The sequence below is a fragment of the Xenopus laevis genome, chromosome 1L (assembly GCF_017654675.1).
Source record: "Xenopus laevis strain J_2021 chromosome 1L, Xenopus_laevis_v10.1, whole genome shotgun sequence".
Classification (NCBI taxonomy): Eukaryota; Metazoa; Chordata; class Amphibia; order Anura; family Pipidae; genus Xenopus; species Xenopus laevis.
Window position 1 is genome coordinate 87,979,578 of NC_054371.1, and position 18,372 is coordinate 87,997,949.

Genomic DNA, 18,372 nt, shown 5'->3' on the forward strand with positions numbered 1-18,372 from the left:
ACATACATGTTGCAGCAGTAATTATAGGATATATCATAAGCGCCATCTGCTGGGAGTTATTAGAAATTGAATATACATGTGAAATGCCTTTCTTTTTGTTATAAAATACATAGTGATATAGGTTGAAAAAAGATATCTGTCCATCAAGTTCAACCTTTCTAAATAAAAGACTCTTAATACAATGGTATTAAATGTAGTAACAAGACCTTTCAGGGGTAATGTCATTGGGGGACAATTTTAATTTTTGTTGAAAAATCTTATATGAATATCACCAAATGTAAAGTATCAATAAATAAACGGTAACTAAGAATTCTGGGTGATAAATATAAGTAAAATGTTAAGACATAAGAAACATTTTTAACTGGATTCAGCTGAAGAGTTTATTTTTATTCATGCTTTTATTTTTATTAAATATGCCATTTTTAAAATACTATGACTGTGATAACACCTAATTCTTTTCTACCACAGGTGACCCAGCCAGTATAGTGTCTGCCATTTGCTACACAGTGCCTAAATCAGCCAAAGGCAGCAGTGTCTATGCACTTGAATCTGGTTCAGATTTCAAGTCCAGAGGAATGTCCAATGAAAATCGTGTCATTTTTGGACCCGGAGTTACAATGTCAACCTGCGATGTGAAACTAATCGATGACAGCGAATATGAGGAAGAGGAAGAATTTGAAATAGCTCTGGCTGATACCTCTGAGAATGCAAGAGTAGGAGACATCGCTGTAGCCAAAGTTGTGATTGAAGGACCCAATGACGCTTCCACCGTCTCCCTTGGAAATGCTACATTCACTGTTAGTGAGGATGCAGGTAGGAAGAAGCAGCAATGATTTATGGAACCATTTGTGTTTACTGACAGGGATTTTCTGCTGATGCTATCTGGAACAGTGTGACACCTAGTGATCTGTATGTCAGATATGTTGTTGGGAGGAGTGTCAGCCTATACTGAAACACATTACCCAGCATCTGCAGCTTTCTGCTTCCCGAGGATACTTGTTTTCACTAGACTTGAACGAGGCCTTCTGTCTCAAACAAAACAGCATTGTTTATCATATCTGTCAGCTGTTAACTGTTATGTCTTTCTCTTTTATGCCAGGCTCTGTTGAAATACCTGTAATAAGAAGTGGACCAGATCTTTCTGTTCCCACTTCAGTGTGGTGCGCAACCCGCCCTTCTGATCCTCCTTCTGCAACTCCTGGAATTGATTATGTCCCCAGCTCCAAGAAGATAGAATTTAGGGCAGGGAAAACCATTGAGGTATATTGTTAACATACATAAAATAATGAATATTATACTTAGAGATACAATGCAAACAAGTGTGCTTTCTTCCTTCTGTAGCCATGGCTAGGTTTTGGGATGGGTTTGAAAAGTCTGTTTTTTTTTTTTTGGCAGCTCTGTGTATGCAAGGGGGAAAGTAATTTTACCAATCACTCATTTTCTCATAAGCTTCTCCTAATCTTCATATACTTCTATACAGTTGGCTGTTAGTTTATGGTCTGCATTTAGAATATCTGATCTTTTTTCAGTACTGTACTTTGACTATAATGGATGACACCCAGCACCCCGTGATTGAAGGACTGGAGACATTTGTGGTTTTCCTAAGCTCTGCACAAGGGGCTGAACTTACCAAGCCATTTCAGGCTACTGTGACAATAAATGACACCGTCCAGGATGGTAAGCTGAGATAAAGAAAAAATGCATTCTTACATATAATTACTTCTTGAAAAAGACACTTTGCAGTATAATCCATTGTGTGTGTGTTTGTGCACTAGGTGTATTTGTATGTATTTTTTTCCATATTGTACAAAGATGTAGACAGCAGAGCCCATTTACTATGGGCAGGGGGGCAAGTTCTAAAGCAAAGATGCGGAAAGATATCTAGTGGAATATGGATTAAGTACAGGTTTCATTGCTCCTTCATTGCATAATACGAATGACATACAGTACAAATGAGTGTTGTACATTGTACTAGGAGAAGTCCATGTGCCACCCCTCTAATACCACATAGGCATGTTTCTACTTTATCTTACTGGCTTGAATTCTATTGTTTATAAATGATAAACCTCTATTGCTAAGATTTTTAGTCTAAGCTGCAACCACTGCTACTTCCATGTGAATAATATGGCTCTATACTCTCTTTAGGAGAGAAGCAAAAACTCCCCAAGAAAACAGATTTATTGCCAAATGCAAAATGTTCTATTAAAGCAATGTGTGTGCTCTTTATTATGCAGTACCCAGCATGCAGTTTGGTAAGGAAGTCATAACAGTGAAGGAGAAAGATGGAGTCTTGCATGTCCCTGTGCTGCGTACTGGGGACTTAAGCTATGAATCTTCAGTACGCTGCTATACACAGTCTCAAACTGCAAGAGTGATGGATGACTTTGAAGAAAGGAGAAATTCGGATGACTCCCGAATTATATTTTTAAAAGGAGAAAAAGTAAGTGTCTGCTAATGCATGCATCTTTCATTATTTTTCAGTAATAATGTATTTTATTGTCTGTAGTGCTCTATGGGGGAAATTTACTAAAGGGCGAAGTGGCTAATGCTGGCGAAAATTCGCCGATTTACTAACGGTAGCTGGCATAAATTTGCTGACGTAATTTCGCCAAGGAGTAACTCTGGCGTAACTTCGCACTCTAACGCCAGGCAAATTTTCTATCTGGCGAAAGAGCATTACTATGCAAATTCACTAAGTTTTTGATTTTACTGACTGTTACCTCTATCGCCAGACTTGCCTTCGCCACCTTAGACTAGGCGAAGTGCAATAGAGTAGATAGGAGTTCCTCAAAAAAAAGATGAACATTTTTCTCTGGTGTTTTTTCCTATTTAAAGGGTGATAGACTGAAAAAGATTGTAATTTTTTTTTGGAGTACCCTCCTTCCCCCCTACATTTGCTAACATATGGCACATGTGTGGGCACATGTGTAGGGCATTATAACAACTTTATATAATTTTATAAAGGTTTCCTGGCCTTGTGTAGTGTAATGTATTTGCTGCAGCATATACGCCCATTGTACTTTAATGGCACGCCGTATGCTAATTGCCAGCGCTATTGTATGCTGAGCGTAATTTCGCTGGCGTACTTTCGCCAGTGTTCGGTACCCTGTGTGCAACTTTGGATCTTTGTGAATTAGCGTTGTCCAGGTGAAATCACGCCTGGCGAAGTGTTGCGATGTGCTCGAAGCCTGCGCTGGCGAATTTTCGCCGGTTAGTGAATTTACCCCTATATGTCTATAGTCCAATGTGCTCATCCTTTTTAATAAAACTTCAGTACTTCTGACATTTACCTATAATACTTCATAAACATGTTTTCTTGCATTATCTGACCTACTCTAATGGCTTATCATAACGTCATTCACGTCTATATATTGATGACTCTTGTGACAGGTGAAAAATTGCACTGTTTTAATAAATGACGACTCCGTCTTTGAGCCAGAAGAACAGTTTAAGATTTACCTTAGCAATCCTCTTGGAAGTCACTGGAGTGGAGCTAGGACTGGAAAAAATGACATAGCTACCATTACTATTTCCAATGATGAGGATGGTGAGTGCTCTATATTAATGAACAACATTAAACTGATCTGTACAACAACTATAAAGTGCAAATAGTATCTCAGTATAATGGAGCACCTGCTGCTATTAGAAGTCATCAAAATGTTTTGTGATTTAGTATGAAGTGACTCCTTGGGCCTCATTTACTGACACAGGTTAAATCAAATTGCTTCTGTACAGTAGCCAATAAATGCACACCAACACAGTCTTCTGTGTACTTTTATGACAGCCTTTATGCATTTTTAAAGGGGTGCTTTATTCTTTATTATACATAATTCATACACCTATATATTTATCACTTATAGTATTTCTTTGTTAATGTAAATTCAGACACTTTTGCTGCTACATTTTTTGCATTTTTAGGTAAATGGGATGAAAATTAGAGGTCAAATTGTTTCACTTCTGTTCACTACATTTTACCCTATGAATACTATCTGCATATTTTATTTTTATCTGCCATTCTGCACAAAGGTGTTGTCAAAAGAGCTTACACTTTTTTGTCGGGATGTGACTTGTACATACAAGTGCTTTATTTCTGTAATACAGGACTTTATCTCAGAGTGCTACACCTTGCACACGTCTTTTACACTGGCTCATTTTATTCTAATTATGTTACGTCTTTGCTTTATGAAGCCATTTACTGCTACAATAAGCCACAACATAAAACTGGAATTTTGTCTTTTTTATATTACAAAACAATGCAGTGGGGGAGGAGGATTGTTCTGGAAAATAAAGCACATATTAGCAAAGTTATTCTTTTACAAAGTAACCTTTTATCAAATGCACATGAATTATTTATTTTACAGAAAATACTTACTGAAACAGTACAGAGATTAACATATTTATAGAACAAAAAATCCCTTAAGCCTGACATATTTTTTTTGTAAATACCATTTCAGTGGATCTGCCCTGACCAGTTATATTGATGGGAAAATATCTGACTTTGTTGATAAATGCATTGGAAAGATATTTATCTTTTTCATTAACATTTACTTACTGGGGCAATGTCAAAAAAGGTCTGTTTCAGGTTCTTCAAGCTCTGTGTTTTTAGATACATAGGCTTTTTCAGTCTACCATCACCTGAAATGGCATAAGCATTTTTTTTATTGTTAGGCATTTTTAATGTTAGTCTATGGTGGAGTTTGGGCACTTAAAAATGTGGCACTTAATGTGCCCAAATCAGCTCAGCATTACTCTTGAGGCAGTACTGAATATGGTGTTGAAGATATTAATCCAAAGTTTTGTTTATGTCCCTTCCATATAGCTCCAACTATTGAATTTGAGGAAGCTACATATCAGGTTAGAGAACCTCAGGAACCAGATGGGGTTGCTATATTAAACATTAAAGTGATCAGAAAAGGAGATCAGAACAGGACATCAAAGGTCCGCTGCAGCACACGTGATGGGTCTGCTCAGTCTGGAGTTGATTACTACCCCAAAAGCCGTGTTTTAAAATTCAGCCCTGGTAAGTCTTTAAATGGAAAAAGAATGATAGTTGAAGGGTCTGATAGGTGAACATAAAAATTTTGTGATAACATAATGAAACAAAATAATAAGGTTTATTGATACCTTTAATTTATTCTGTAAAAATAGAAGAGCTCATATTGTCAGAGACTAGCTTCTTGTGCCATTCAGGCTGATAAATGAATCCATGGCTGTGCTATTCAGCTTGTACCAGCTTGTTTCATTTTGCTGAAATTGTTGTACTAGCAGAGCTGATTATATCCACACTTTCCACAGAATAATGTGCAGTAGTTACTGAGCATTTTCCTTTGCTTTGCAGGTGTAGATCATATTTTGTTTAAGGTGGAGATTCTGTCCAATGAAGACAGGGAGTGGCATGAATCATTTTCGCTGGTTCTTGGCCCAGATGATCCCATTGAGGCTGTTCTCGGTGACATCACCACAGCCACGGTGACAATCCTGGACCAGGAAGCGGCAGGCAGTCTGATTTTACCTTCCCCTCCTATTGTGAGTACTACTGACAGAACAGAAAGGCATTCGAGTATATCGTTCTCATATATTCCTGGTATAAAGTATGAAATACAAAATGGGATACAGCAGAACTGTCATGGAGAAACGCCCTCTGAATAAAGGTCCCTCAATATTTCATTGATAGCATATAATGGCAAATGATGGGGTTCTTTTGTTAAATGACCTTGTAAGAGATTATTTACAGGGTTCCATTGCACTTCATTTATTGCTTGAAGGGCAGCATTACATTTGAATACGCAGTAAGCAAAACGTGGGCTTAGTGATAATATCCTCATAATTAAACATATATTTAAATGAAAGTAAATTAAGAAGTAATTACCTAGAAAGGAAGTAATGATTCAAATCGAATCACTATAGTGAACGCCATCAAAAGTTTGTCTTTCTATAAATGGCTGATGATCCTTACAGCTCCATTATATGATTTAGAAATTTCCCGGTACTATGGAAGGCTCCTTTCTTAGGATAGCCACTGGCATATTTTGCTACATTAGGCACCCATTTAAGTCAACTTGCGAGTTAATACTAAAAGCACTAACATCTAGGTTGGATTGTAAGACATAACCTATGAGTGAAGTCCCAAAACTGAGGCCCTGTGCTGTTTAGTGTTGGTCTCCATTGTGATAACCCAGTGCAGGGTGTTGTGGAGCTGGAAGATTGCACACACAGAGATGCCAGATTGCAGGGTGAAAGTCATCTTTTTTCCTGGCTGCTCTTCTCCCCCTTCACTTCCCCTTCTGTGTCTCATTACATCCAGTTCTAAGCTGCTAATGCATATTAAAATGAACACAGGAATGGATGGAACAACATTACATCCATGACCCTCTTTTACAAAGTGAAACATCTTGCTTCGGTAGGCAACATCAATTAAAATAACAAACATAATTCTAAAGCAATATTTTGGGTCACAAGCAGACGCTCACTGTTACTTTGGGTCCTCTGATAAAATATGGAGCAGTATAATATGAGCAACATGAGCATGTGCTAAACATACTTTTTACCTATTGTTTGATCACAAGTATAAATCATCCACCCTTTGTTGTGATTGTTTTATAAGTAGGACTCCCATTATGCTGAAGGATTATCTGTGTTTTGGTAATCTATTTATCTACCCTACAAGAGCTGAACATGTAATAGTTTCAGTTTCCCTGTTTGCACTGTTTAGATAAAAAATAACAAAAATCAATGGAAACAATAGGCAAAAAGTGTGATTAGTGTAAGCCCTATTCATTGCATTCATGGTAAACAAATTTGCTCTTGGGCAGTTTAATATTGCAACCAATCAGATTTGTTGCATTCATTGTTCTACCTGCAGCTGCTTGGAAAAAGCCAATTGCTGATTGGTTACTCTGGGTTACTGGCCATGTGCAAATTTTGTCCAGTGTTTCCCAGTGTCCTGGGAAACTCTTAAGGTTTTTCATTCCAAGTTTTGGGACTGACCTCACTGTCATTTGCCATGTTTATCCTCTTGTTTGTGTCTGATATTTACTGCCCAGTGACATATAAGCTCATATTCTCTCTTGAGATGACATGTCTTTGAAATAAACAAGCATTGAAACTGCAGTGCATGCCTGTAATATCTTTTAGTATTTTTTCCTTATGTAAAAAAGCTGATTTTTTTTTTTTAGCAGGGCCATATTAACCAGCCTCTTGTTATATCACTTTGTATGGAGCAAGGTTCAATTAAAGCTATTAGCATCTATTACACTCCTTCAAGCTAAAGAAAAGAGGCCATTACCTGCTAAGGCGACAAAAACAGGTTTAAAACCATTCTCTGTCAACTGGCTCATTATGCTTTTCTACAGGTTGTGTCATTGGCTGATTATGACCACGTGGAAGAGGTCACGAGGGAAGGTGTGAAGAAGTCTCCATCTCCTGGATATCCATTGGTGTGCGTGACACCATGTGATCCTCACTTTCCAAAATACACGGTGATAAAAGAGCGTTGTGAGGAGGCTGGCATTAACCAGTCTACAATAGTATTTAGCTGGGAAGTAGCAACGCCAACTGATTCAAATGGGGCCAGATCTCCCTTTGAGACAATCACTGACACAACTCCTTTTACTGGTGTCAATCACATGGTAGGTTGAATAAAATGATTCCATCATTATCCTCAATCTCAAGAGGCAACTCCAGAATGCCTAGAAACATCCTGTGTGCCATTGCCCTTAGAATTAGCAAGCAATATTTAAATATAATATAAATAATTTAATAATCTTATTTGTGAAAATTTGCTAATTTACTAACGGCAGTTGAAAAACTACCAGCTATTAACAATACATTTCTTTCACTGTCTAGGTCCTGGACAGCATTTACTTCAGCAGGAGGTTCCATGTACGATGTGTTGCCAAAGCGGTGGATAAAGCAGGACATGTTGGGACACCACTACGAAGTAATATCATAACTATAGGAACAGATAGTGCTATTTGCCACACTCCTGTGGTAGCGGGAACTGCCAGAGGTTTCCAGGCCCAGTCTTTTATTGCCACATTGAAATACCTGGATGTGAAACACAAAGAACATCCCAATAGGTATGTTGAACAGTAGTTAAATTAAATAATTTTAGGATTGAGGTAGTTATATATATATATATAGTAAAGTCAGTTTTAGTTACACAGTATCAAGATGCAACTGTTTTACTTTAAAGGAGAACTAACCCCTATTTTATATACTGAATTTATTGCACATGCTAAAGTTTCAGCTTCTCAATGGCAGCAATAATCCAGGAGTTTAAACTTGTCACAGCGGCTCACCATCTTGGAAAGTTTCTGCAACACTCATATGCTCAGTGGGCTCTGGACAGATGTTAAGAAGCTAAGCTTAGGGGTCATCACAAATTATCAAGCAGAAAATGAGGTTGGCCTGTGATATATGCTGATGCTACAGGGCTGATTATTAAATGCTGATGCTAATTGCACTGGTTTCTGAGCTGCCATGTAGTAATTATCTGTATTAATTACTAATTAGCCTTATATTGTGACATGTTCTATGTGTGTTGTATATTTTGGGTGGGTCCCTAAACTCAGTAAGTGACAACAACACAGAGCATGTGCTGTGAATCAGCAGAAAAGAAGATGGTGAGCTACTGGGGCATATCTGGAGGTACAGATCTTTACTGCTAAAAGGCTGTGGTAACCTTTGGTTGGTACAGAAGCCCAAAACATAATGTACAACATTTCTAGCCTACTTCTTTAATTAAGCTTTAGTTCTCCTTTAAGTAACACTATACAGTTCATTTACTATCAAACAATGGTGAAATGATATCAGAAAAGTGAATTTCTTGTACTCCACAGATGTGTTTTTTCAAAAAATAAAAAGCTTGCCAGTTTTTAAGTGGTGAGCATAGAGCACATTTGCTCAAATCCTCAGCAAATGGCATTGCTGTAAAGTGTATAGGCTGAAGATATCAAGAAAGTCAGCCATACAGCATTCTCTAATTCAGCACATTTATATGGTGATAAAAGCTGACTTAATGTAATAAATACCACCCCTATATAGGTGCCTGTAAGCCTCTTAATATATGTGCATAATATTGGTGATTACTACTGAAAAGTAAAAACTCATTACAAATGTACACTTTAGTACTAACATTTACAAAGCTCTCAACAAATAACCTGGCTGGGATTCTTTCAGATCCACATTTTTAATCTTGACTTATGTATTTATTTAGGATTCACATATCTGTTCAGATTCCACATCAGGATGGCATGTTGCCTTTAATTTCAACTATGCCACTGCACAACCTCCACTTCCTTCTTTCGGAGTCAGTTTACCGACACCAGCATGTCTGCTCCAACCTGGTCACTGTTCGTGATCTTCGAGGCATCTCCGGTAATATAATTATTAATATATTACTTAAAATATACCTTCTGTCTGCTGTAACCTGTGAGCAATGTCTGAGATCATTGGATACAAAGGATGATTTACAAAGAGCAGAACAGGGTGCAAAGTGCAAAAAATGGGTGCAAACTGCCTTTTTTGCCAACTTTAGCTATACACTTTTCTGAATTGCCACAGATCTGCATGTGTCATTAATACAGCACCTGTATTTGACAGCGCTTGCAACCTTAAGTGCTATGTGCTGATTGCAGCCAGACCCTGGATACTAGTGCAATTGAAGAGAGTAGTGTGTTTTTGCAACTTAGTGCTCTAGTATTTGCATCTTGGGTCATTCAATTGACACATAGCATGTAAGGATATATGAGAGCAATTGACTTACATAAACTATTCCTTAGCCCTTTACTTCCTACAGACTAAAAAATTGATACCATTTATGAAACTGATACTACTTTCAGTAATGTTCAGATTTTCAGCTTGCTTTAATACATATTTCCAGATACTGCTGCATGTCAAAGCCCCACTGGTACTCCCAGAGCAGAAGTGGTATCTTGGAACTTTTGGTTTAAGGCACATTTTGAGTTTTATTTATTTACTTTATACAGTAAGATATAAAGAAATAAATACTAGCAAGTGTCAGTGATCCATACCTAAGATTTCATCCCATATATAATATGCAGAATTATTGTTTTTCATGTCATACCCCAAACACTGTTTCTCACTAACCTAACCTAAGGTGAATGTAGAACAAAACATTCTTCCAGTGAGGTGATCTTGTTTCAAAGCTGTTTAAATCTACATTGCTGAACATGTTCTTTACATGGTAGACAACTTAATACTCTCATCCCAACATTTTGCTCTACAGTGTCCTCTCTTAACAAAAAAATAACAGTTTATTACTATGTTTATTTGAGCAGAAGCTGGATTCCTGGATGAGGTGACATATGACAGCATAGCTGTGGGCCCTGGCTATGATAGGCCGTACCAGTTTGATCCAAATGTCAGAGAACCAAAAACTATCCAACTCTACAAACACCTGAACCTAAAGAGCTGCATATGGACATTTGATGCCTATTATGACATGACGGAGCTCATTGATGTTTGTGGAGGAGCAGTGACGGCAGATTTTCAGGTAATTTATTTCAACTTAAGGGTAATATTTGCACAACAGCTCTAGTACTATACTTCTATACTTGTATGGTCTCTTCAGATTGTGTCCTCATGTCATCATGTGGGACATAATGCCAAAGTTTGTAACTAAGCACCAGTCCTTATTATTGGGAAGAATATCTTAGTTTTATGTCATCTAATACATTTTCTGTAAAACGCAATGTGTTCTCTTTCAAAGTGAGCGCCATTTTCAGCAGTCTTGACAAAGCAACTGTAATGCCCTTGTATGACGGTTGTTGTCAATATGTCTATTTTACTCACACTTGCCTGCTTCTTGTTAAACCAATGGAACATATTTCTTTGTTACTCTGTCACTAACACATCTGCTTCTTCTTTCCAGGTGAGAGACTCTGCTCAGTCTTTTCTGACAGTCCACGTGCCTTTGTATGTGTCTTACATATATGTGACGGCACCAAGAGGTTGGGCATCCTTGGAGCATCACACAGAGATGGAATTCTCATTCTTCTATGATACTGTTCTCTGGAGAACAGGTAGGGTTATACGTTTCAGTTTTACATCACCTCTTGAAATGTGCATATTAATTAACTAATTAGTATTAATATACCCCTAATAAAATACAGGTATGGTATCTGTTGTCCAGAAATCCAGTATCCAAAAGCTCAGAATTACGGGAAGGCCACCTCCTATAATACAGAGTCCATTTTAATCAAATAATTTATGTTTTTTTAATTTATTGTTTTAAAGATTTTTTAGTAGATGTAAAGTATGGTGACTGAAACTATGGAAATATTCCTTATCTGGAGAACCCCAGGTCCACAGCATTCTGAATAACAGGTCCCATACGTGTACATAAGTCACAGTTGAATAGAAGGATGTTATCGGGCATGCAGTTCATTGCTAAACAGTTTAATCAGATATATATATTTTTGTTTTGTTTTGTTTTTTTTTATAATAAACCATGCAACCTGCGTGCATAAACCAAACATATGCCTTGCTCCTTTCTTACAGTGAAATGTAATGGTGTGAAATAACCTTTTTGCCTTTTTTAATATACAGGGATTCAGACGGACAGTGTGCTCTCTGCAAGGCTTCAGATAATTAGAATTTATATCCGTGAGGATGGCCGTCTGGTCATTGAGTTTAAAACCCATGCCAAATTTAGAGGTAACAACATACTTGAACATACTTCACTTCATACATCTGTTTTCCAACACATGTTAAAACTAGTGGGGGAATGTGATATGTTTTGTTAATGCAAAAAAATGTTTACAAAAACCATTACGTACATTAGCAACCCAAATTTTCATTGTTTGTGTCCTTTTTGGCCGATTTTAAACCTCAACAGCTTCCTTGTAAAGTTTGCGATCAAATGGCTTTTGCAAATATGTGCAGTGTATGTAATTACATTTCAGAATCGCAAAGTGTTTTGTTTTTTTTTGCAACAAAATATTTAACGGAACTCCAGAACGATCAGTAGCAGGTTTCCCAGCAGTACTGCTACAGTTATTCCAGAAGAAAAAATTGCAGTCTTGTATCCCTACAGGCTTTGAACTAAAATATCATTGAGGTGTTCTAATTTATAAAGATGACCTTTGCTAATGGACAAATATGTTTTTTCCCAGTCCATTTGAATTTGTTGATGAAAACTTTGTTTTTAACCAGTAATTTGGATTTGAATTGATAAACTTCATATGTGTAATTTTCTTTAAATATACCCGCAATTTGGAAAATAGAAGGTCGAACAGAGTAACAAGTTATGTTCTTATTACACAGGTCAATTTGTCATGGAGCATCACACCCTTCCAGATATGAAATCACGCATCATGGCCCCTGACCACTTGGGTGGTATTGAGTTTGATTTGCAGCCTCTGTGGAGCGCTCAGACCTTTGACTCCCCTTATCAGCTGTGGAGAGCTACCAGTTCATACAGCAGGTAAGACTGCTGCAGCTGTGTAATAATGAAACACAGTATCTGGTTTGCAAGATTAATATTGTAGTCTAAAACCATTAAATAATATGGATTATTACTGGTTGCATTAAGGCATTTTGGATATACTATACTGTAGATGTATGTTTTAATGTGTGTGTGTCTTAGGCAATAGATTTCTCATGTATCTCTATGGGAAGTAGTAATAATTTATTGCCTGGGCATAATGATGGTCAAAACACTTGTGCCATAGGCCTTAGGTTGCAAAGCATATATTTAATAACCTCTTCGTCTCTTTACAGAAAAGACTATTCAGGAGAGTATACAATTTATCTGATTCCTTGCACTGTGCAGCCTACACAGCCATGGATTGATCCTGGAGATAAGCCCCTGGCTTGTACAGCTCATGCCCCAGAAAGGTCAGACAATTGGTTGATGCACTGTTATTAAGCTTGCGTTATGATTAGATTGGGCATTTTCACTTTTTAGACTAAAATGCCATCAATAATATAATGTCAATATCTTGGTTATTTTTTTATATAGATAAGATTTTTTAATAGTAGCAATTATACATATTTGTGATATAAGATATAATAATCTTTTAAAAATAGTGGGCTACAGTCCAGTGCCATTATGGATGAATGTGGTCCAGGTTCATCTGTAGGAACCTGAGATTCCAGAATATATTCAGGGTCCAAAGTATTTTAGGCAAGCAACATGGGTTTTAAGCTGGCCATAGACTCAAAGATCTGATCGTACGAATCGAGGATTCGTGCGATTTTCGAACCTTGTGTGGAGAGTCCCGACATTTTTCATCTGGCGGAGATCGGTCGTTTGGTCGATCGGACAGGATAGAAAATTTCTGTCGGCTGCCGATAATATCTCTGCGTGTATTGCCGATCGTACGATTTTCAGTGGGAGACTGTCACTAGCTTTGGTTGGACATAGATATCGTACGATTGCTGTCAGGGGCAGAACATTGCTGATCTGTTCTTTAACTACTTTATTTGATCTGACTGGTAAGACTTTGATCTGAATGGTTAGTGGCGGGTCGGGAGATGGGAAAGTCTGATCGTACGATGATTCGTGCGATTGGATCTTTGCATCTATGGCCAGCTTTAGTATATGGCCATCAACAGAACAAAATGTTAAGGTCTCCCATCTGTGCCATTTTTGCCCACATTAGCTTTTCACATTCATTCGACCAACAGGTAGATATGGAAGTGTGTACTCACAAATAGATGTTCAACACTTCTGCAGCCAAAGGTTATACAAAGATTGTCACTATTGGGGAACTACATATGCAACAGCTGGAGTGCCCAGTTCCAGCCAATCAAATGCTCTTTTCACCAGCACTCTGTAATTCTCTCACTTCCTCAAAGTCAGAATCAAATATAATAATCATATATAAATAGTGTAATGTACAAAGTTGAGTTTTCCCAAAAAATCAATCAAAATCAATCAAAAGTAGTTAATATTACAAAATAATTTATTAGGACCTGAGAGACAAAAGAGTCTGACACGATCAGTGCCTGTTGGTGGCACTTACTCATAGGCTGTGAGTAACGGGTCAGGCTCTTTTGTCTCTCATCCTAATAAATGGTTTTGTATTTTTAACTACTTTTGTTTGTTTTTTGGGAAAACTCACATAATTCTGTTTTGACTATAAATCTGCACCCTTAGACTGGGGTGAACTGTCAGACTCTACCCTTCTCAATTTATTTTCTAATTTGACTGTAGTATACTAGGTTAGTGCCTCTACTTGAATTTTTATTATGCCATATTGCAACTTTTTCCCTCTCTTGTATGTGCTGTCACTGCAATGTAATTATTCTGCCGCACACCTGTAGTTCACTTAAACAGCAATTGTGGTGCTGGTCCTTTGTTGACCCCGGCCGGGTCCTGTAGTAACTACACGCGTTTGGAAACAGATCTGCACACACACAATGTCATGCAGTCGAGGAATTGAACCCTTTTATTGTGCCACCAAAAAAATCAACGTTTCAGGGGGTCAACGTTTCAGGGGGGGGGGGGCCCTCCCTTCATCAGGATATAGGGGGGGGCCCTCCCTTCATCAGGATATAATTCTTAGTGTACAGTCCCATTTAAACCCAACAGACCCCGCCTCCACTTCCCATCATGCAGTCATGCATATGCTGTCACTCATACAGAAGCATGTCCATACAGTAGATGACATGACATGGCACGCTAAGGGTATAAATAACTTACTTGCTATGTTTAAAGCAACTCTTTACAAATATATATATGTAAGAGAATTAAAGCAGGTATTAAAAATCGTTTTTACCTTAAAATCATAATTAGATATTTAGGAAACTGAAAAATGTAAACAAATTATTTTTGGGACATAAAAATCAAAAACAGGACTTCTTCTGGAAATGAGGCAAGCTGAGTTACTACTCTGTTGCATTTTTTGACTATATATAGACCAGTCCATACCTACTCAGAAACCTGTTTTCTTGAACACATATCAGTCACCCCAGACCCCAAATGTATTGTTGTTAAGTAGCTGTAGGATGACGCATCATTTCTCATAGTGCTTTTTTTTCCATTAGGTTTCTTATTCCTATAGCCTTCCAGCAGACTAATCGGCCTGTTCCTGTTGTATACTCATTAAACACTGAGTTTCAGCTTTGTAACAATGAGAAGATCTTTTTAATGGACCCCACCAAAACTGAAATGTCCCTGGCTGAGATGGATTATAAAGGAGCTTTTTCAAAAGGTACATTGCTTGTTATTTATTTCTCAGATCAGGAATGTAGATCCTGCAGCAACATACAGTTAGGTCCATAAATATTTGGACAGACAAAAACTGTGAGGAACTAAAGCCTTTTTTCAAAACAATCACTTCATTTCAGGGGCTCAAAAGTAATTGAACCAGGGGTTCAAAAGTAATTGGACAATTGACTCAAAGGCTATTTCATGGGCAGGTGTGGGCAATTCTTTTGTTATGTCTATCAATGAAGCAGATAAAAGCCCTGGAGTTGATTTGAGGGGGGGGTGCTTGTATGTGGAAGATTTTGCTGTGAACAGACAACATGCGATCAAAGGAGCTCTCCATGCAGGTGAAACAAGCCATCCTTAAGCTGCAAATACAGAAAAAACCCATCCAAGAAATTGCTACAATATTAGGAATGGCAAAATCTATAGTTTGGTACATCCTGATAAAGAAAGAAAGCACTGGTGAACTCAGCAATGCAAAAATAATAATTTCCATGGTTTAGAGAAACCGCTTCAGCCAAACAGCCAAACAAGTGAACAACACTCTCCAGGAGGTAGGTGTATCGATATTCAAGTCTACCATAAAGAGAAGACTGCATGAAGTAAATACAGAGGGTGCACTGCAAGGTGCAAGCCACTCATAAGCATCAAGAATAGAAAGGCTAGATAGGACTTAGCTAAAAAAAAACATCTAAAAATTCCAGCACAGTTCTGGAAAAACACTCTTTGTACAGATGAAACCAAGACCAATCTCTACCATAATGATGGAAAGAAAAAAGTATGGAGAAGGCGTGGAACAGCTCATGATCCAAAGCATACCACATCATCTGTATAACATGGCAGAGGCAGTGTGATGGCTTGGGCGTGCATGACTGCCAGTGGCACTGGGACACTAGTGTTTATCCATGATGTGACACTGGACAAAAGCAGCCAAATACTGTACATTCTGAGGTATTCAGAGTATCTGTCTGCTCAAATCCAGCTAAATGCATTCAAATTGATTGGGAGGCGTTTCATAATACAGATAGACAATGACACAAAACATACAGCCAAAGCAACCCAGGAGTTAATAAAAGCAAAGAAGTGGAATATTCTTGAATGGCTAAGTCAGTCTGATCAGAACCCAATTGAGCATGCATTTCACTTGTTGAGACTAAACTTCAGACAGAAAGGCCCACAAAAAAACAGCAACTGAAAGCTGCTACAGCAAAGGCCTGGCAGACCATTAAAAAGAAGGAAAATCAGAATCTGGGGATGTCCATAAAGAAGGAAACCCAGAATCTGGGGATGTCCATAAATTCAAGACTTCAGGCTGTCATTGCCAGCAAAGGGTTTTCAACCAAGTATTAGAAATGAACATTTTATTTTCAGTTTTTTAATTTGTCCAATTACTTTTAAGCCCCTGAAATGAAGTGATTTTGTTAAAAAAAGGCTTTAATTCCTCACATTTTTATGCAATCTTTTTGTTCAACCCACTGAATTAAAATCTGCAAGTCTGCAGTTCAACTGCATCTGAGTTGTTTCATTTAAAATTCATTGTGGTAATGTACAGAACCAAAATTAGAAATAAAAGTTTTCTGTCCAAATATTTATGGGCCTAACTGTAAAAGTTATTAAGGAAGTACAGTATAATTGTTATTGTTTAGCTGCATTATAAAGACCTTAGTGTTGCTGCAAACAGGTATCCTTTTCTATTCTACTACAGCTCTGTGGAATACAGCTGAAATAAATAATCGGCAAGCCAAGTTGATCTTCCAGTTCAGTCATATTAGAATACTTAAAACTATGAAATCTGCCCATTGGTTAATACATTACCTTGGAAATAGAATGTGTGGTATTTAAAAGAGTTAATAATGTCTGTCTTTTTATAAAACAACAAACATACTTTTCTTGTGTTAAATGGCCAAAATGCATTTAATTTGAATGCATACTACATGGATGGCTGTATTCACATTTCTGCAGCATCTTAGGTAACTGCTTACACATGGGTGTTGCTGAAGAAAACATATATTCTGTTTATTTCTGTGTATTTTTAAAAATTACTAAGTTGTGTTATGTGATAAATTTTAGAATAAGGTAGAGATAGCAAATAAGAGTGAAATATGAGCTGCAGAAAAGGGAATTAATGATTTTCTTATGTACATCATTAAGATTAAGAACTTGTTTGTTAATCTGAACAATATCACTATTGTAGTATAACAACAAAATGCTTTATGCTACAGGTCAGACTCTTTATGGCAGAGTCCTCTGGAATCCAGACCAGAACCTCAACTCTGCCTACAAACTTCAGCTTGAGAAGGTTTATCTTTGCACAGGAAAAGATGGATATGTGCCTTTCTTTGACCCAACTGGAACAATTTACAATGAAGGTCCCCAGTATGGTTGTATACAGCCTAATAAACACCTGAAGCACAGGTTTCTGCTCTTGGTAAGTAGACATTTGCATACAACAACCAATAGATGTTGAGCTAATTTCAAGGAGAATGAAAGCTACCGAGGCAGTTTATTGCTAACAGATTAACCACAATAGTGCAAGCACTTTATTTATTCTGTAGAATACTTTACCATACCTGAGTAAACAGCTCTAGAACCTCTCTCTGATAGTTTAGGATAGTAGCTGTCATATTAGCTTGGTGTGACATCACTTCTGTCTGAGTCTCTCATAACTCTAGGCTCAGATTACAGCAGGGAAGGAGGGGGGGTAGAGTAGAGCAAACTGAGCATGCTGAAGCCCAAGCCCTGGAGGTTTAAGGTGAAAACAGGAAGTCTGACACAAAAGCTCATGTGTACACAAAAATTCCTTCTATGGAGCATTATATTGAGGGTTTACTGGTGTATTTATATAGACCTGATAAAGCTTACTTAGTCCAATAAATGAGAGATGCTAGTTACCTCAAACCAATGCCAAACAAACTTTCGATCGAAGCCTTGGGGTGCACCTCCGCCGTACGTGCAACTATATCAATCCAAAAAATAAAGTTTTCCAAGGAACGATCCAGACTGCAGGATTAACTGCTCAATTAGGTGTTTATTGTTCAACACAACATGTTTCGAGTCTCCAAGGACTCTTTGTCAAGTGTATACAATGGATGTGAAACAACGTATAATATAGTGTTTAACAGGAAATGACATCAAAGCATTTAGCCCAACCTCCAAGTGGTAATCAAGTGAAGAGAAACCATGTCTCAAGG

At 37.6% G+C, this 18,372-nt stretch overlaps 1 protein-coding gene across 3 annotated transcripts in view; it reads left to right on the forward strand.

Moving 5' to 3' along the window:
- The window catches only part of fras1.L (Fraser extracellular matrix complex subunit 1 L homeolog), a 269,516-nt gene that overhangs the window by 243,713 nt on the left and 7,431 nt on the right, over window positions 1-18,372 (forward strand). For all 3 annotated transcript variants that reach the window (XM_041591087.1, XM_041591088.1, XM_041591086.1), the window contains 17 exons: window positions 469-813; window positions 1,100-1,260; window positions 1,530-1,677; window positions 2,235-2,440; window positions 3,391-3,547; window positions 4,820-5,020; window positions 5,339-5,526; window positions 7,353-7,628; window positions 7,846-8,078; window positions 9,218-9,378; window positions 10,302-10,516; window positions 10,895-11,045; window positions 11,572-11,679; window positions 12,289-12,448; window positions 12,745-12,861; window positions 15,016-15,182; window positions 17,404-17,609. In XM_041591087.1, the coding sequence (XP_041447021.1) occupies window positions 469-813; window positions 1,100-1,260; window positions 1,530-1,677; window positions 2,235-2,440; window positions 3,391-3,547; window positions 4,820-5,020; window positions 5,339-5,526; window positions 7,353-7,628; window positions 7,846-8,078; window positions 9,218-9,378; window positions 10,302-10,516; window positions 10,895-11,045; window positions 11,572-11,679; window positions 12,289-12,448; window positions 12,745-12,861; window positions 15,016-15,182; window positions 17,404-17,609 (3,200 nt within the window). The remainder of the gene's footprint in view (window positions 1-468; window positions 814-1,099; window positions 1,261-1,529; window positions 1,678-2,234; window positions 2,441-3,390; window positions 3,548-4,819; window positions 5,021-5,338; window positions 5,527-7,352; window positions 7,629-7,845; window positions 8,079-9,217; window positions 9,379-10,301; window positions 10,517-10,894; window positions 11,046-11,571; window positions 11,680-12,288; window positions 12,449-12,744; window positions 12,862-15,015; window positions 15,183-17,403; window positions 17,610-18,372) is intronic.